At 40.2% G+C, this 20744-nt stretch overlaps 1 protein-coding gene across 2 annotated transcripts; it reads left to right on the forward strand.

Annotated features, from left to right (window-relative positions):
- Positions 1-1279: 1279 nt before the first annotated feature.
- Positions 1280-18238, forward strand: nlgn3b (neuroligin 3b). Of its 2 annotated transcripts, XM_051401368.1 has the most exons (7): positions 1280-1757; positions 5315-5985; positions 7847-7906; positions 8696-8845; positions 9707-9892; positions 12283-13072; positions 16141-18238. In XM_051401368.1, the coding sequence occupies exons 2-7, from the start codon at positions 5505-5507 to the stop codon at positions 16937-16939; spliced, it is 2466 nt and encodes an 821-aa protein (XP_051257328.1). In that variant the 5' UTR covers positions 1280-1757; positions 5315-5504; the 3' UTR covers positions 16940-18238. The 2 variants fall into 2 exon arrangements, with proteins under 2 accessions (XP_051257328.1, XP_051257329.1); XM_051401369.1 differs by lacking the exon at positions 7847-7906 and having other exon boundaries at positions 1281-1757.
- The last annotated feature ends 2506 nt before the right edge of the window (positions 18239-20744 follow it).

Raw genomic sequence — 20744 nt, forward strand, 5'->3', positions numbered from 1 at the left:
GTGCTAGCTGTGCTAAACCCATGTCAGTTCAACACTAGATGTGAATCTTTTCATTATGAAAGAGAATGAAAATATTTATTCTCACTTAAGGACAATGGATATCCTGGTACACCCATGGCCATGGAAGCTGCTTTATCTTTGTCTCTAATCAAGCTGATTCAGCCCACTCTAGGGTTCATGTAGAGAAACTGTCCATGACTGCAAATATCTGGACTGGAAACTGTGTGTCTTTAATTAAAATGTCTTCCTTTCAGAAATGTGTTTGTTGAACTCTTCTCGCCACAAGGATAACACTGATAAACACACACACAAAAAAAAGTCCTCATAAAAAACTTTAGGCCCAGCTAAAACACGGGTGACTTGGAAGGCATCATCCTATAAACGAACCTGCCTACAGGCAGGTAATAATCTCCATGCATTTACACATATATGTTTATGTATCAAACAGAGCTTTCTCCCCACATCATCATCAACTGACAATAAATGCGGGCCATTTTTCTATAAAAAGCTTTCCTTGCTTTGGTAGCCCAGCTTGAAACAGACATCACTGGGCAGCACCTCTCCCAAGGACTGTAAAGACAATCTCTCAGCTCCATACATGCAAAAATCACAGCATCACAGCTGTGGCCCTAGGGCATAATAAAAAAAAATGATATGTGGGAAAAATGCTTGCTCTGTCAGCAAGTGTCTGGACTGCATATGTTAGTGGATTTCTATTTGAGGCATATTCCAGTGTGGCATTCATATTTTCATTTTAAAATCAATTGAATAATTCAACAGAGGAATAAGCTTCAAAAAAATACTTAAAACAAACACTTGTTAGCAGCCAGCAAGCTACAGGAAGAAGCACAAGAAGCAGCAATACAGTCATTCTAGTGATTTTTCGTTTCTAGTCTACTGAGAGAGAAGAAACTTTCTAGCCCTGGACTAATTTCCTGCCACCTGTTGTCACTGTGTTGTAGCTAAATAAAATCCATGCATTGTCCTTACAGTCTGTAAGATAAATAAGGTGGGTCTGATGTTTCAGAGCTGTTGCTCCAAGGCTTTCTTTTATTTATTTTTTAAGATACAATTTCCCATAGTGATGAGAGAACCGAGGCTTGATTAGTAAACTCATACTGTCTACTACTTCTAAATTATAGAATCTAATTTAAAGTATATTATAATAGGAAAAGCCCATTTGAGAAAGGTTTGCAGTTTTCTTACCCTACCTCATTCAGCCATGCTTGTCACACTTAGCTAAAAAAAAAAAAAGGCTTATGCCAATTAAACGTAATGTATTCGAAATGCACGCATCCTTCTCAGCATGCAGGCCCGCACGCCTTCACTGCTGTGCAGCCTCACTTGTTTATCCGGTCAAAGGTAGCACAAAAATCGTGCGAGTACGCGAGCGCTGTCCGGGGTTAAGGTGGGTTGCTTAATGGTTTCTAAATTGGGATTTTGTCGGTTGTTGGAGGGTGAATTTAATGCACTGGCGTATCCCGGTGGTTGCCTAGTAACGCGCTGGCAGTGGGCGCCGTACAGAGATCTCTATGGTGGGCGCTCCATTAAAACCGTTGGCGCTCCTGACCTTGGCGTCGTGAATGCGCAAAGCACACAGACTGTGCAAAGCAGGAGATAAGAGTAAAGATCTTTGTGTTTGATACTGAAACCCGGCGAGCAGTTCACACACAGCACCATTGTCTTGTGGCGAAACTGACGGGCATGGTATGGAGGAAATCTCGACATGGAGCGCGCATCAGCTTCTGTAAAAGCAGGTGAGTTATCCTAATGATTGTGTATGTTGTTTTTTTGTGTTTTTTTTTTTTTCTCACACTGTGGGATGAATCTTTGTTCAGATTGATCACTGACATCTGGGATCATTGTTTCATTCAAAGCGATTGCTCAAGGATAGACCGTGGAGCATTTGTTGGCTCGCTATTTTTTCTCTCTCACCATTTTATTCAATATAACAGCGTCCTAGACCTAGATTAAACAAGCTCCTCAGTCACAACGTGAGGCAGCGCACACACACTACAGCAGTTTGTCGATGCTATCTGGGCTGTGGCTTGCTTTTCTCCGTGGGTCTGGATCCTTTGCATTCATTTATAAAGCGCCGATCATTATGTTAAGTGCTACCTGCATGTTCTCTATAAGGTATCTTCTCTGCATCCGTGCTTTGCTCATCTTTATTGCACTGCTAAATTAGGGGGGATTTTAGGGGAAATCCACTGAAACGGTTTTGATCCAAACCAGTCGAATTACAAGGGCATTAGGAGCCCAATACTGTTGTCTGACATACCTCCTTCTCAAATGCTTTCATGTTAAGGGCCCCCAGGCTACCAGAACCTAATCAATAAGACGTTGTCCGAGAGATTTTTATTAGTGGTGAATTTGTGTTGAATTGTGTGCCTGTCGATGATGTAGGTGTAGAGACTGTAACGGGTGGGAGAGAAATGTGATTATAACAATCAATCTAATAGGTCTGTAATTGAGATCTAGTCAGTCAAATGGGAATTAAAGTGTTCGGGGATCTTTTGACCCAAAACACCACTGTGATGTAACATCTGGCTGGTGCAAAACAATTAGAATAACATGTAAGGGTTGTAAAACAGTGTGATTTTTGAACTACTGATTTATTGCAAGCATTTAATTGGGAAGAAATATTTCACCCGGGTTTCTTTCCATCCGTGTTGCCAATCTAAATTGCCCCCCAAAAAAAAACTTGCAGTCTATCAAACCTGACTGAGTGATGGCTCACTTTTATTACATGGTCCATTTGGTGTAGGCTATAAAGCTTTTATCCACATCTGTCCCATCGCAGAGCACAAGTTGGGAAAAATAATACTCTGCAGTCCAGCTGAAGGCAGTATTTAGCTGCTTTGACAATCTGCAGTACAATCAGTAATCTTAGCTTTGTTCCAGTGTATTAAATCAGAAGTTTGATTTGATGTCAAACTGCAAAAAAATAAAATAAAATGCAAATGTATTATGACTAATATCATGAAGATATCTTTTTCAGAATTCATATGATCCCTTTGATCTACAGCAGCCCCAGCATATGTGTCTTTTTTTTTTTTTACTGCTTCATAAGCTTGAGACAACTAACCAAGTCTGATTGGTGATACCCGCTGTACAGCCCTTAACTGCAAATCTGATCATTGGTCATGATTTGACAACAGGTTTTGTGAGCAGAGACGATTTTTACCTCCAAATGATTTATTAGCAGTGTCAGTTTCAAACCAGAAGATGTGCCCCGATCTACAAAAAAAAATCTGTCTCTCTATCTTTTCCATTTTAATGTCTTGGGAGCCGTTCATCATTGTCACATAAGAGATAGGGGATAGAACAAGACAGTCTTTTTGTCCTTTTTTGGCTATGGGGAACATTTATAAGTGTTAATTAATACAGACGAACCTGGCCTAGGGCAGAGATATACAATATTTCTCAAATGATCCAGTGTGATATTACTCTGATTTGTCCCATTCTTTAAAAACTAGAGGAAACGATGAATGTTCATATCAGGTAAAGTGCTCCTGCACACCTGTGAAAGAGAGAATGAGCTGCCTTTATTGGTGTTTACGTTCCTGCTAGTGTAAACAAAATGCTGCAGGGAAAGAGAAAAGCCAATGCACCACATCTATGCTTAATTAGTTTCTCATACTAGGAAGAAGAAATTGTCCTCCGTCTTAATAGATAGGTTCATCAGATTGAAAGAAAGCTGTTTAGCTGCAGTCTTTCGCAATGCTCGAGGCAGCACTCGTCAATAAATTTGATTAGGTTAACAAGCTTGTTTTTGCTTTGTTCATTGATGAGCCAGTGAGAGCCTGATGTTGAGCATATTATGCTAACTGCTGTCCTTGACTACGAGGACTGAGACGGGATGCTTTTTGGGATGACAAAATAGCTAATTGGAAGAAGCACAACCCAGTTTGCTCTCTGTAGTCCTCCATGGGTGAGCTTACATTTGATACCTTATTTGATGTGCATGTGTGATTAAGTATGAACGTGTATTCTCCTGTTTACTGAAGCATGCAAACTGGTGACCAGTAAGGAGTTATCACTTGTCATCACACACACTCTGTTGACTGCAGTTGGGTTAAAAAACTGATTATGTGTCTGCAAAGCAAATGTTTGTATGATTGTATCAAGAGGTCCAATATTACACATTATATGATGTATTACCACAATACAACAATTTTGAAATTTTTAGGTGTCTAGCTCCAGGACAAATGTAATAAATATAAGTTTAAAGAAAAAGGAATCTAACAAATACAAATATTAAACAATGAAACAAGCAGTACATAATAATATACACAATCTAAGGGGTGGTGAGGACATCAGTATGATAGGAAAATGTGTAATCAACAGGATTGTGAATAAGCATTTATGCAGTATTTCTTAATACTTGGAAAAATAGATGAAGTATTTGAACAGATTTCTTATGATCATAAAAGCTGAATTAAAAACCCTCACACCCCATTTTTCAACAGACTAACCATCAGAGTTTGTTAAAAGAAGTTAAAAAGTGTGGAGAAAAATGGATGGGCCGCATTCCAGACTTAAACAAATCAGATTCTCAACAAAAAGAAGCGTCAGTGGATGCTTTTCCTCTGATACTGAACTCAAACAGTTTTCAGAGCCTTCCTCAAGAATTTCAATTAACCTGCAATTACTCTGCTTTATGACGGGGGTGGTGCTAGTATGGTCCCATCAGACATGTTTGTTCCGAGACATTTCCATTATTTAGCAGACAATGTTGCTTAGATGTAAGATGCAATAAAGATACAAACACTCCCTAGTCAAGCTGTGAGATATTTGTTGTTTTTGAAATATATTAAACACTGAAACCTCACAATCAAGTCAGATATTTCTTCCCCAGTGTGGTCCTTTTAGTCTCTGTTCGATGCTTATTAAAGATGTGCCTTTCTTCCCTGTTCACGTTATTTCTTTTACATAAGAGAAGGGGGTGCTTAACACCTTTTATCTTGAGATGCTTTCGCAGCATCACTCCAACATCACAGCAGATGGATTTTTCAGATTCCTCCCATCGCCTCCTCCACTGATACACAGAGATCAGTATTCAGTGATTTGTTCATGTCAAAGCATACATTTGCACTTTTAAGACAGCAGTTTATCCCTAAAGGTTATTAGTATCGAAGTGTTACCATGGATGTGGCATACTGATATTAAGCTTATGTAAAAGTATGTATTCAGAGCTCCAAGATACAGGAAGAAGATTTTGACTTATCCAAAGTTAGTCAATTACATACATATGTTGGACATCAAGTTTTGATGTTTTCTTGTCTAATTTTTCTAATAATCTTGTTTTCAGATTTGTGTGCACTGCAATGAGAAGAGGAAGTGGAGGCAGTTCATACCTGGCTGAGGTGTATTTGGGTTTGATAACCGTCGGAGCCAAAGGCGCAGTGAGTGATGTCTGTTTGACAGGGTCGGTGCAGAGGGACTGAACGGACACTACATTGTGCATTTGTGCTTTGCAAGGGCACTGTCTGGCCCAGACCATGTGGCTGGCTACATTTAGAGACCATCTGTTGCCTGCACACCTGCTACATCAGCAAGGGACTGTAACCATCACCCACTGTGCTCTTCTTTGGTGGATACTATGTTCCTGCTGGTCACTCACAAAGGCAACAAGCCAGAAATTCTACCCGACAGTGACCACCCAGTTTGGGAAACTGCGAGGCCTCAGGGTTCCTGTGCCCAGCGAGGTGCTCAGGCCCGTTGATCAGTATCTGGGGGTCCCCTATGCTGCTCCACCTGTGGGCGAGAAGCGTTTCATGCCCCCCGAGCAGCCCTCCTCTTGGTCAGGTATCAAGAATGCTACCCACTTCATGCCTGTGTGCCCTCAGAACATCCACAACACCGTGCCAGAGATCATGATGCCCATATGGTTCACCTATAACCTGGACACAGTAGCCACATATATTCAGGATCAGAGCGAGGACTGCTTATATCTAAACATCTACGCTCCGACAGAAGATGGTAAGTTGGTGTGGTAAATAGAGCAATGACTTACCATGTCTGCTGATCATTGTTATTGTCGTCCTGTTATTGTCATAAAGCATGTGTGTGACCACTGCTCACATCATTGCTGCCACCAAGCCCTGGTTTACCATCCAAAGCACTGTCATCATTGTTTCACCTGTTGCAATCATATGCAATTTGAAATAACAATCATGTACCCATTGATAAGCAGGTACTTATTGATATTCAGGTAGTTGCGGCTACTGAAGATGTTGCTCTTATGCCACTGAATGCGTGTAGATACACATAGCGAGGCTGGGGTATGTGCTTGCTCTCCCACTAATAGACATCCAGTGAAATATTGCTGAAGCAAGGTGTTGTTCAAGTATTGGTCCACCTAAACTAAGCAATAATTTTCAGCTTTTAAAATGATGAGCCTAGCATATTTGGCTGTCACCGCGGAGCATCAAAGCTAATCATGAGGAATGACTTAGGAGATCTAGAAAAGCTAGCAGTGCCTGCTTTCCAAGTCTGTTAAAAATTCAAAAGTTTCTTTATATTTTACAGAATCTCTGCTTTGCTCAGACAGTGTGTCTGCTGGGGGCCAATTAGTGAGGTACAGGAGTCAACTCCTCTCTATTGCTTGCCGAACCCCTCCCTTTTTGTATCTAATAGAAGTGTGAAATGAACCAGCAAGGGAACATTTTGTGTGTCTGCTGTGAATCTGCAGATTAGCAGAACAATGTAATACCATAGTCATGCTGTACCGTCTCTAAATCTAGTGTTGACACATAGATTTCCCTAATTTAGGTTACTTCAATACACCAATTAAACACGGTTTTTGAGGATATATTTCCTCCCTTACAAGCCTTTAGTATGATACCAAACATCCAGCATTCAAAGTTGAACCGTCTTCCGCTTTTGTATGTAACACGGCACTCTTTGACTGACTTTTCTATGGTAGCGTAGCAACAACAGATAAACAGCCTGCTTGAAAGGTAGCGGCCCAAAATGGTGCAGCCCACGTTTTACAAAGCTCCTGGTCTGAGTGCTGCCTAAAGGCCTCCTCACCGGCACACAAACAGGTTAATTCAATTTCACGTTTGCATCCACATTTCAAAAGGAAGTAACACAAATCATCACTTCTATATATTTTTATTTCTTCCGACCTTATCATTGTTTATTTAGAATGCACCTTAGGCATTCTGTGACTTGTTTTGTTGATGTGAAACGTTTGCTGTTTTCATTTTTGCTCATCTCCAGTAGTCTTTTTGCCATGTCAAATTAAAGAGTGTGTTTCTGAAATCTCAATCAAATCAATTTGATATTTGTTTTTGTGGCCTGATGCCCTACTAAAGTGCAGTTTATTAATTATTCATCAATAAACCATATACCTTTTATCTTCAGTAACTATCCTACAGTGGGTTGCACAAATAACTGACATGACAGTGTAAACATATAACTATACAGAAAGATAAAATGAACCAAGAAAGATGTATTACTCCAGTCACAGCCAAGGCACCCGGGTCAATATAACAAAGTAGATAGATAATAAAACACTCAAAAATAACAATGTGTGTATATTTGCACGTGTGTGTATGTGTGTGCATATACACACTTTGCATTTCCTACAAATATCTAACAAGGAATAAGAATTTCTTTCCTCTCTACATTTTGTCAGAAAGCAATTGCAGTAAAAAGTGCAACATTCTGTATATAAATGGGATAAACTTCTTTTTGCCTATAATTTATGGATCTTTTTTCTCCTGGTTCTGTCAGTTTGACTGGACCGTATATTAAATAAGAGCCACAGTCAACCATGCTATTTTGAATTCTTCTTCTTTTTTTTTTTTTTTTTTTTTCCTCATGTGAATCCCAGGGAGCCAACACAAGAAAAAGGGGGCGGCTTTCTCACACGCTGAGACTCATATATCTGAAGGTATTTTTAAGAGCTCAAAGTCTTGATGCATGGATTCTTTTAGTTTGAGTTTGGTGGATGAAGATCTTACAATTCCTAGTTTTTACTTTCCTTAGGAACCATGGGGGTTCTGTTATTTCGAGAGGAATGAGAAAAATGTTGTCTGATTTATGATTACATAAGTTTGCTCTTCCTGCACCTCATATCTCGAGCACTGTTGCAATCCTTTCAGTAAGTGCTACATCTCTGCTGCTGTGCACATTGATCCAGAGATTGCATTATCTTCTTATCTGTCTTACAATCATTTAAAGACAGTCATTAGTTAATATTACAAATTCGTCTCCAAACATGAAATATAGATTTTCTATTTTGAGCTATAAAATTCCATAATTATAGAACTTTATTCTCAACTGAGATCAAACCACCGATCGATTTTTTTCCTTCTTCCTACCTGTAATCTAGAGAATTTCACATACGTTACAGAGCACAAGAATGCTTGGTTGAGTGCTTACATGCAACTGTTGTTAATTATATTTGACCTTTTTATTCATACACCCCTTGTCAGAGTGTATTTACCATGCATTTTCTGAATGTCATTACAGCTTCCAAACCACAGGCTTACCACTGCTTCTAAGCACCTTTTCTAAGCAGACTTTACCCATACCTCATACTGAACTCACACTGACTCATACTGTTGATATAAAGCGTTAGTACGAGTGCTTTATTAATTCTCTGTTTCATTACTGTTGCCTCTGTTTGCTCAGCATGTGTGTGTGTGTGTGTGTGTCTGTGTGTGTGTTGACGTTGCAGATATAAGGGACTCTGAAGCTCGCCCTGTGATGGTCTACATCCACGGAGGTTCCTATATGGAGGGCACAGGGAACATGATGGACGGCAGCGTGCTGGCCAGTTACGGGAATGTGGTTGTTGTCACGCTCAACTACAGAATTGGAATATTAGGTGATACAGCATCTCTGTGTGTTAACTTTTAATGGGGTTACAAATGTTTTGTTTAGTCCCTGTTTATTCCAAGAGAATAAACTGTCACAATGGTCATTGATTTCCACTTGCTGTTATTAACCCATAAAAATAAGTAGAGACGTGAAAGAAAAATAAAATGTAAAACAGTAAATATAGGCAACTGATGGCATAGCTTGATTTGCATACAAATGCTGTCCTCGGAGGAAAAGTGATGCAAACACATATCATGTCCTGTCACTGTTGCACACAAGCTGTTTTAGACCCATTCTGAAAACACAATTTATCTTCCTTTAGGCTGATTTATTTAATCTGTACTAGATTATCAGTCGTTGCCATTCTTGAAAGAATGATTTAAATAGAGTATGGAGGGATGCACTGTTCACAAGGTCAAGAGTTCCTCGTCTCCCTATGTTTAACATTCAAAACAGTACGTTGTTTAGATGAGACTACAGTAGACAAGGGAATAAGTAATATGATCAATTATAAGAGCAGCAATGACCTCTGTGTGGTTTTTTAAAATTCATGTAAGAAATAGGCTCAAGTAAAAGATTTATTTATTTATGCACTTTGAATTTTATGAAGTCACTTGCGAGGAGAGTGTTCAGATTTGATGAGCAGAGCCCAGATCACCTCCCGAGGGGCATCACTGCGTAGAGACTATTACGAGGACTTGACTAAAGTAGTCAGACACCATGTGAGAGAGGAAAGGCATATTCACACCTGAGGGGAAACAGTGTCAGTTCATTCAGATGCCACGCTGGGCCACAACTTTAGATCATAACTGTGACATATATACTCAATACTTGAGCACTGGCTCTGTTGTCTCTCTGTGTACTTCAGGCTTCCTCAGCACTGGTGACCAGGCAGCAAAAGGGAACTATGGGCTTCTGGATCAGATTCAAGCTCTCCGCTGGATCAGTAAGAACATTGGTTACTTTGGAGGAGACCCGGGTCGCATCACAGTCTTTGGATCTGGAATTGGTGCATCTTGTGTGAGCCTGCTAACTTTGTCCCACCACTCAGAGGGTAAGAGTTAGCATTTCACTATCTGAGTTATCTCTGACTTTGATTGATACTGATTTATTATCAGCTAAAGTTGAAGTAGTAATAACTTAAAGGTCCAGTGTGTAACATTTAGGGGCATCTATTGGCAGAAATGGAATATAATATTCATAACTATGTTTTCATTAGTGTATAATCACCAGAACATAGGAATCGTTAATTTTTGTTATCTTAGAATGAGCCTTGTACATCTAAAACCACCATGTTTCTATAGTAGCCCAGAAGGGACAGTACATCTACAGACATTGTGGGTCGTCTTGTATGGAGTTCGCCATGTAGAAGCACCATGTTTCTATCCAGAAGGGACAAACCACTGGCTCTAGATAGGGGCGTTCTGGTTTGAGCGTTTCGTGGCCACCCTAGTTTCTCCTTCGCACTTGGAAGGGGAGGGTGAAGTAAGGGAGTTGGGAGAGATATTTAAAAGTAATGTCAAAATCCACACACTTGAGATGTAAGACTTCATTTTTGCTCAGTCATATTAATTTATTATCTTGAACATGTCACTTACTTTTTGAACAATAATTTTTAATCATTTTGGAATTTTATTCTTTGTTTCAAGTGCAGCTCTAAATGGTCTGTCAGGGAGATGAAGTGTTATGATATGGGAGTAGGGTAAAGGGGGTATTCGTTAAGTAAGTGATTGCTTTTGTTCCCCTCTACTCAATCTAATCAGCCTAAAAGCTTTGCCTCTTAAAATGTGAAGCTCTTAAAGAAGCCTACTGGCATTATAAACTTTTCACCATGTCGTCACGTTCACCTGTGTCCCTCAGTTTTTACCATTCCAGCTGACTAATATTTCAGTCTTTCAGCGTCAGATTTGTTTGCCCTCTTCCACCCACCTGCACTCTGGGTAAACAGTTTCAAAGTTTGTCAAAGATTATATATAAAACACTATTAATGTTTTTGCTGCTTCTGTAAATGTGAAGCCTTGAGTGAAGACACTACCATGACATGGTTGGTGTAAGGAGGAGGCAGGGCCAGAAACAAAATCCAAATTCATCAGATATTTACTGTAAAAATGTATATTTCTTTTTTGCCAAAAATACTGCCAGTGCTTTAGGCACAATGGCATATTCTAGTCCCTCTTCCTATTCCCCAATAGGAATCAAATAAAAACACCTGTACTGTATATAGTATACATTACCCACAGGGTATCTGATAGCTACCGAAAAGAGGAATAGGTTGTAATGTTACCGGTTTTTATTTTCAAAGGATATCATGTTGCTTGGTTAACACTTATCCAAAGCTCACTGCAAGAATAAAAGGTGCGTATTTCAATATGGGGGGCCCACAGGGAATTGAACCTCTTATCTTTGCCGTATTATTGCCCTGGTCTTCCCATTGATGCTGGATAGAATCACAAGGAGGGCAGAAACTGTGTGTTTTCATCAATGCCAGGGAGGCTGCGGCAACTGTCCTTTGTGAGGTTTGTATTTGATGCCCTAGCTCGGCTGCAGCGAATGCACAAAGACCTCCGGCTGTCTTTGAAGTAGACTAGCTAGCTGCTGCCCTAAAAAAAATGAAATAAATGACAGCAAAGGAGGGAGAAAGTGACACTGTCCCTGCACTCTTTTTCCAGCGACTGCTATGCCTTAACCTCAGCAGAGTATGTTTTGAGTTGATACATATCACTTGTCATTTTTAGGTGGTAGATACAAAATCCCTAGAGACAGAGGTGATGCACTGCATATAAACAATCCAACAGAGCAGCGTGTTTACTGTATCAACATTGAAGGATCAGGGTTACTGCATATTCAGCTCCCTGCACAGACCCTCCGCCACACATTCGGCATCAGCAGTCTATATGTAAGCTGTGCTGCTTGTTAGACACACAGCATTAACGATTCTACAAATACAGTACCTCTGTGAAATAACTAGTGTAGGGAAAACTAGACACCGCCTCACTGAAACAATGCTGCAAATTGATCATTAATTTGACTTGTATTCACTGTCATCTGCATCGCCACATGAAACAAATACAGGATCAACAGATAAAAGCAAGTATTTTTGCCATTATAACGACAGAATGGGCCGACATCCTATTACCAGTTCATTTCTTCTACCAGCTGCTTTACTGAGCAGCTTCTCATCAGCCATGCTCAACTATTTGGCTTTATGTCCCTGGCTAGTATTCAAAGTACATGACATGTATAAATGTGTGGCAACAAGCATCTGATTTGAACTGTAAATAGCAATTAGTGTAAAGTAAAGCATGTATTTCTTGGGGCGGTTCATAATGTTCTTTTGCTGAAAAAATACTAATAATGATGATTTTGTGGGCCGAAACACTAACCACTGTTCTCTGGGCTTCTGCTGTCCTCTGTGTCTCCTTGTTCTGGATTTTGTGTCCCAAGGTTTGTTCCACAGAGCCATCATCCAAAGCGGTTCAGCACTATCCAGCTGGGCTGTTAACTACCAACCAGTCAAGTACACTCGCATGCTGGCCGAGAGGGTTGGCTGCAATGTGCTGGACACCGTGGACATGGTCTCCTGCCTGCAGAAAAAGAGCGCAAAGGAGCTGGTGGAGCAAGACATCCAGCCTGCTCGATATCGCGTGGCTTTCGGTCCTGTCATTGACGGAGATGTCATCCCTGACGACCCGGAGATCCTGATGGAGCAAGGCGAGTTCCTTAACTACGATATAATGCTGGGTGTCAATCAGGGTGAGGGACTGCGCTTCGTGGAGAATGTGATGGACTTGGAGGACGGCGTGTCTGGTAGTGACTTTGACTTTGCTGTGTCAGACTTTGTGGACAGTTTGTATGGCTACCCAGAAGGGAAGGACACTCTGAGGGAAACAATTAAATTCATGTACACAGATTGGGCTGACAAGGACAACCCGGAGACCAGGAGGAAGACCCTGGTGGCTCTCTTCACTGACCACCAGTGGGTGGAACCCTCTGTGGTCACGGCTGACCTGCACGCCCGCTACGGCTCGCCTACATACTTCTACGCCTTCTACCATCACTGCCAGAGCCTCATGAAGCCAGTGTGGTCAGATTCAGCGCACGGAGATGAGGTGCCTTACGTGTTTGGCATCCCCATGGTGGGCCCAACTGACCTGTTCCCCTGTAACTTCTCCAGAAACGACATCATGCTCAGCGCTGTGGTTATGACTTATTGGACCAACTTCGCCAAGAGTGGGTGAGTAAGAGCAAATCCAGGGACAAAGTACATGTTAACATCAGTGTGGCTTACTTACATGTACCTTCCATTAAAATGTCATTCAGTAGCCCACCCCTTTCTTGGCCTGTGGTGTAACATAACATCACTTGTGCAGACCTTTACTTGTGTTGAGATGTTCAACCTCTAACTTCCGCTACATTTCCCCTTTCTTTATCACCTGGATTAAAGGAGTGTAGGATTCAGCCTTACATTACCTTATCTCCTTTGTTAGTTCACAAGAACTCACACATAAAAAGTGGTGCTTCAGTTTTTATAAATTCATATGAATTCCTTAACAACCAAAGTCTCTTATTACTGTAAGTTTGCTCTGCTTCCCCTTTGCTCGAATTGATTTGACCTTACCATAACCTGTAAAGAGCAGTTTAATTTTACACTCACATAAAAGTGGTGCTTGACTATACGGTCACATTAAATGATGAAACTGAGGAATATATACAGCACACGCCATCTAATGAAAGCTGTGTCTTTTTAAATGCCATGTTGCTGCTTTTTTAAAGACCCAGTTTAGTCTTCTGTATAACCTCTCTTTACGCACATAACAAAGTTTCATCACTTTGGGCAGACTTCCTAAAGGTGATGGATCTAAAGATTTACAGCTTAATTCACATAAATGTTTAAAGCACTGTTTAACAAAAAGGGTGTGTTGAAAAGAAAATTTGAAGAGGCAGTTAAGACGTACTCCATAAACCTCTGCCAACTCTGCTGTGGGGGTCTACACAAATAATCAGTACAGAAATGTATGTACTGTATATCCAAGTACACAGCATTGATACACTGGTGCCAGAAATCTGTGTTTTTATTGAAGGTACTGTATGGATTTGAGTTCAAAGTGTTCAGGTTACCGTTAGACGTTTGAACTGTGGAGCTGTCTTTCCTTCTGGTATTTTGGATTATCATTAGAAGCAGTGACATTTTAAAGTATTCTTAGGGTGACAGGAGACTTTTTCAGTTCAATAAGGTTTCCAGCAAAGGAGAGTTTATTATCTAAGACAAGCTATGGTCTGATGTTGACCTAATATTAATACTAACACTGACTCAGCACTGGAAAAACTTGATGTTGAAAGTGCAACCGAGTGAAGCTCGGCAGATCTCCCTCTAACAGCTCATTTTTTACAGTTTGTCATACAGAGGCAAAGATTGGCTGTGTATTTTTGGAGATAAGAGACACTTAAGTGAGTTGCATTGTAGTGGCGGACTCCAATGCTGCCCTGCTGGAGTCTTCCTGCAATTTGAATGCATGCGGCTGCAATGAGTCTTTGTGGATGATGACCCTAGCAGTGGGAGGACAAACAACTCAGGTCACTGTAGGCTGCAGTTTTAGTAGGAATGAGGGAATGCTGAGCCCTTGAGGAGAGATGGTGATATTGCATTGTGTTGACCTCCTTTTTGGCCCTTATGTTGATGAAGTTCTTCCTCTTTTTCTGTTTTATAATTTAACAAACAGGCCATCTGTTTCCATTTGCATTCAGAATGGCTTTTATACTGAGCAATGTGGTGGAAATAATAATCACAATATGAATGATGGTATTTTAAGCAAAATCACATAATCAGCAATACAGTGCAATAACCAAACAAATGTACAGAGCAAAGAATTGTGTTCTATTTTGTTTTAAACAATAACAAGATTTGTTAGTTTTTAATTACAGCTTGTTATAAATCATTAATAAATTTGACAGCCTAATACATGATTAGTTTGTACACACAAATTTGCTCTTAAACATATTACAAGGAGTTTTTAACTGGTTATGAAACAGTCTCAATGTAATACTGATGACTTTATAAGACTTACATAAACAAACAGGATGATCAGCGAGAAGATTGCCTATTTCTCTGTGGTAATTCTTAATGCCTGCCACCGGGTCGGATTCGGTCGGATTCCCCTTGAAAGCAATGACGCAAGGCGGCGGAAACAATATAACCTTTGTCCACAGGGGGCGCTAGAATCATAAAAAGATTCCTCGAAGGGGCTTTAAATTGTGCATGCAAACAATTTAAGATCTTCTGTGGCATTCATTCAAATTGCTTTAGACCACACATTAACCAATACACACAAAAGCCAATGTGCAATTTGTGACGTGAAATATTAATACTGATGGTGAAAATATTAATAAAATGATGATTTAAAAAATAAATATTTTTATATAGTTTATAATTAAGTTATTAATTAATTAAACTAAATTAAAGATGATTAGGTTCAAAACTATTTCCCACCACCTCATCTGTAAGTATGCAGTATAGTTATAGCATATCCCATTCCCCTGTTAGTCATGTGCTCCCCAAAGTTCTCCAGTTAACTCCACAGTACATTCAGTTTCTTTATACCACTGGTCAGTACATCAAGGCACCACCTGCAAATCTGTTCCATTTCCTCAATAGAAAACAAGTCCATTTAATCAACATTCAAATAATCACTTACTGAATGTGGTGGCCATCTGGCCAGGGGGGAGCACACTACCAGGCTGCATCCCCGTCAGAGCAACCTCTCCAATGATGGCTCCAGTGCGCTCATCCATGCCTGTTGAAACTTTTTGCCGCCCTTAGGTAGCATTCTCTTTCCCTTTTTTTTCTTGTCTTATTTTGTCTGAGCTTAACATTACCTGTCAAATGGCTGTGGCTTATAGGTTTGTGGTTTGCACACAGCACTCAGCTGCCTCTATATGTGAATTTATTGGGGCGATTCCATATGTTAATTGCAAATTTCCTGGCTCCTGCATCCACTTTAAGATCAAACACAATTCATCAACATACTGAGATGGGTAAGAACAGGCTTGGCTGTCAGTGCACGTTTATGAATCCCACGTAAGGACTTTTGTATTTTCCTTTTATTGCTTTGTGCAAGAACAAATATAAGAGTAAAATAAGAAAACATTCATGCATTAGGCCTAATGTTTCTAGATCAATACTTTGATAAGATCATCACAAGAAGATAATATGCTGGAAGTGGATCGACAATAATATTGAATTTGGCTTTCTTCCATCTAATTTATTTTCATGACTCAAGTTTTCTGTCTATGTTGTGTCTGTAGGGATCCTAACAAGCCAGTGCCACAAGACACCAAGTTCATCCACACTAAGGCCAACCGATTCGAGGAGGTGGCCTGGTCCAAGTACGACCCCTACGACCAGCTGTACTTGCACATTGGCCTGAAGCCTCGTATCCGTGATCACTACCGCGCCACCAAGGTGGCCTTCTGGAAACACCTGGTGCCCCATCTCTACAACCTCCACGACATGTTCCATTACTCCTCCACCACCACCAAGGTCACCCCGCTGGATCCCACCCAGTCCAACGGTAAGAGGTCCGGCAGCACTGGCCGTCCTCCCGTATCCACTGCCCACAATGACGGCGAAGGGGGGAGGGAAATGGGTCCTCTGATCATGCCAAACCCAAGAGATTACTCGACTGAGCTCAGTGTCACCATTGCTGTAGGGGCGTCACTGCTCTTCCTCAACGTCCTGGCCTTTGCCGCTCTGTACTACCGCAAGGACAAGCGCAGTCGGCAGGACACGTCCCAGCAGCCCAGTCCCCAGTGTGACAGCAAGGGCAACAACGTGAGCCACACTACCACCGTAGACGAGACCCTCTCGTCCCAGCAGAGAAACCAGTGTGAAGCCCTTCACAATCCTCTTCACGTCTCGCCCAGCATGGACTACTCACTCAGCCAGCGCCGCTCCCCTGACGACATCCCTCTGATGACGCCAAACAACATCACCATGATCCCCAACTCTCTGATGGGCCTCTCCAACATGAGTCCATACAGCACCTTCCCTGCTGGTTACAGCTCTGCAGGCCTGCCCAGCACCCACTCTACCACACGGGTATAGCCTGGCAGGAGGCGAGAGGAGCTGAAGAAGGGAACTGTGACGTACATAAAACATGGAAATGTAAAACTGTATTTAGGATGTGTAGGTAAACTAGGATTGAATATGTTTGTTCTGTCTTTTCCAAAGGTGTACAACCGCCAACATCCTGCCTTTGCTCTCTCATAATAGGAAGTCTAACTGCAGAGTCATTTTATAATAGTCATTTTCAAAGGCAGTCGAAAAGAAAAAAGTGCATTTCATTTTCCACTTTGGCTTTTTTGGAACCTTTACCTAGCAAGAACTTAGTATAATGTTTATACAGTTGGATTTGTATGGGAAGCTTTTTCTTACTCTGTGATATCCATTTTGATCTCGTGGAACAAAGTGACATTCAACTTGTGGTGGACGGAGATGAGATCTGGGAAAAGCTGAAAAGCAGTATTATTGTTATTATTATTATTATTATCGAGCTATTTTATACATATTTCTCATGGTACATTGCTTATTATGAAAATGTATTTTTACTGTAATTAGTTTAAAATGCCTTGTAACTCGCTCACATAAGGAATTACTGTGGAATCATAACAACAATGGATTGAAATTTAACTGGTCACACATGTGGTAAAAATTTATCCAAAATGTTTCTATCTGGTAGTGCAAAATATACCACCCGCCTGTGTGAGTGTGGGCGTGTGTGTGTGTGTGTGTGTGTGTGTGTGAGATTGGGTGTGAGTGTGTGGGTGTGTGTACTGAGAAGTGCACTACAAAACTGTAAATTAGCCATTGTTTGAAATTAACTGTTCAGTTTTGCATATGTAGTGTTGTGTAATCTATTGTAGTCTATTTGAGTATCCTAGCTATACTTTTGTTTCACGTGTCTATAATTTTTGCTTAATACACTGTAGGAATATAACTTCTGCTTCACTATAAAATATAATTGCTTAAAATGTGTTTTCCTACTCAAACCAACTCATGGTTCTTTTGGCTTGGCTTCTTTGTACAGAATAAACTTAGACCTACATTTTATTTGTTGTTTGTTTATGAATACTGTAAGGTCTTCGGAAAGATAACTGTAATTACATTGTAATTGTATGTATACCAACTCAATTATTCACATTTTAAAAGGAGTTTCATGGAACTTACAGATTATTACTCCTTTTCCAAGTCGTTTGGACCCCGTGCATACTAAGATATATCCAGGGGTCACTCTTTACTGAATGGACATGATGGACATCAAGCTTTGAGATTTGATTTCTTTGAACCTATCATAATGTTGTTTAATCTAAATGAGAAGACTATTAAAAGACTTTTGGAACTAAAGATGAGTCTTGTCAAAAGTTGAGATTTGATCCCTCTTTATATGGATAATGCAGGTATAATAAGTGACCAGCCTATAATGTGTCCTTAAAAGAGTTAAAAGGGATAGCCTACTCATAATTGTGTGCAATGAAATGAACTTACCAGACCTCTGTATCCTGCTCCTCATTTCTGCTTGAGGCTAGAGGCTCAAGGCCACATTCACCACTACACTCAGAGAAATATGGGTAGAATATTTCCCTATTTATTGTGATTTAGAGTATGTGAGAAGTATGTTCCGCAATGGCACTATTTCCTCAAGTTTTGTGGGAATTATTGGGGAACCCGAGATGAAGAAGGAAAAAATAAATGATGTAACATGTTAATCATTGGCATTATTTATTGCAGTATCAGGCCAGGTGTACAACTCCTATTCTCTTTTCTTTCTTCTTTTGTACAGGACAACGCTCAGTAATCAACATTACTGTAAATGTTGCCAATATTAGCAAACTGACAAATTTTCAGCTGCAGTCCTTTGGTTGGATTCTTTGACACCAGTGATTCAAATTTGCATGAAGACATCACAAAAACAGCAACAGCAACAAAATAAATATTCTCAAGACAGTGCACAATCAATTCAGAACAATAGGAAACAGCAAAACATTAGCACAATAATACAGCATTTCTTACCCAAAGGTACATTAGTCAGAAAAGTTCCCTGTACAAAGGTACAAAAAAGGTCCTTAAGGTGATAACTGTGGACCTTTGTTTAATTTTAAAGGTACAAAATCATGGCTGACAGAAAGGGTTACATAATTGCACTTTTAACAATCTTAAGGTACAGTAAAAATTTTATTGAAAGAGTTTATGAAATAAAATAGGCTACAAGTAAATTTCTTTTCAATTTCTGGTCTGTGTGGCCTGGGAATAATTTAATGAGCGAAGATCTAGGAGCACTTTCATTCAATTTTTCTAATTTTGCCACAACGTTTTGGGCAAGACGCACTTCTTCAGCAAGTATTGGCAAGTTCACAATGGATATATTTGAGTGATTTTGTTCATTTAATCAAGTAGCTAACTCTGTAGCAGAGTGAAATGCTTCAACTAGCCATCACCATTACTCCCAGTTTTATTTAATTTAAGTATTATCACTGTTTTATTGTCATTTATTGTCATCTGTTTTCTCATTCTTGGTATTCCTCCATGGGGACTAGTTTTTATATATTTATTTAACTTTATTTTATGCCGTGGTCCTCCCTTATGGAGCCCCTGCAGAGTTGGATAGTGCAACCCGTTTTTCCCCCTGCAGTCTGCTGTGGCATGTGCCCATCGGCACACTGCTGAAGCTTACAGAGTTTAAAACTAGATTCAGGCCATTACAGCATTCATTTGTTACGGACAAATCAGTTCTAGCAATGAAAAGGTTCTGAAGTGTTAAAAGATGTAAACTAATAGTAATTTCTTTAAATACATTTTGGTGAATAATTGTAAATGGGCAGTGGTGGCCTAAAGGTTAGAAAAACGAACTTGTGACCGAAAGGCCGTCGGAACAGACAGGATAAATCTGGGTGGGGAAAGTGAAAAAGCAGCAAGCCCCTCCCTCATAACCACCACTGAGGTGCCCTTATGCATAAAACAAGGTGAGTCAGGTTTAGTTTAGGGTCTGGGTTAAAGCAAGAATATGTAACTTCTGAAAAAGATATTATACATTTGTCCTCTTACAAATGTTCAGTTCCATACCTTAAGAGTCTAACTACTTCCGCCTTACTTGGACTAGTGTGACCAGTGGCTTATGTAAGCTTTTCCAAGATAATTCTGTGTAACTGGAGACTGAGTTTTGCTACTGTTATACCATGTATCATTGCTGTATGTAAGTGTCCCTTGTGGTCACAGAGACTGCTGTTAAGCAAAAGTTACATATTCTCACTTTAAGGTTATCAGACATCTTAGATATGCACCACCTATGTGAAGGTACACTTTTTTTTAACTTATGGTGTGTTGAGAATTACTTGACTATCCAAACCTCACTTATTTTCTCCATCATACTTGCTCATCACTTATAATTTTATGTTTAACTACCTCCAGCAACACTACAGTCATTTTATGCAACTGTCCATAATGTTTCACTTGCCCCTCTTACTGCTGCTGCAGTTTCAGGGTTAATCTTTAAAAATGTTGGAACACAGTGCCCAGGCTTCAAACAAGCAGCCAGCAGAGTCTGAGATTATTATGAAAGACAATCAAACATGCAAGCAAATAAAGACCCTGTTGGAGAATAGCCCAGTCCTCCCTTTACTTAATCATGCGGTAAAACAAATAATTTAGACGCTCACCACAGGAGGTCATCAACATTCAGTTCACTTTTGACTGAGCCTGATGCGTTTTTGTCCTCCAAGTGCTTGTTTGTTTGTTTGATGCCTGTTTGTTCGTTTTGTCACAAGATAACATAGAGCTCATTACCATAACAGGGATAGGAGGTGGTGCAAATATTTTTACAGGGCCCCCCTCCTCCTCTGTATAAACACATGCA

This window comes from Dicentrarchus labrax, unplaced genomic scaffold, assembly GCF_905237075.1.
Source record: "Dicentrarchus labrax unplaced genomic scaffold, dlabrax2021, whole genome shotgun sequence".
Taxonomy (NCBI): Eukaryota; Metazoa; Chordata; class Actinopteri; family Moronidae; genus Dicentrarchus; species Dicentrarchus labrax.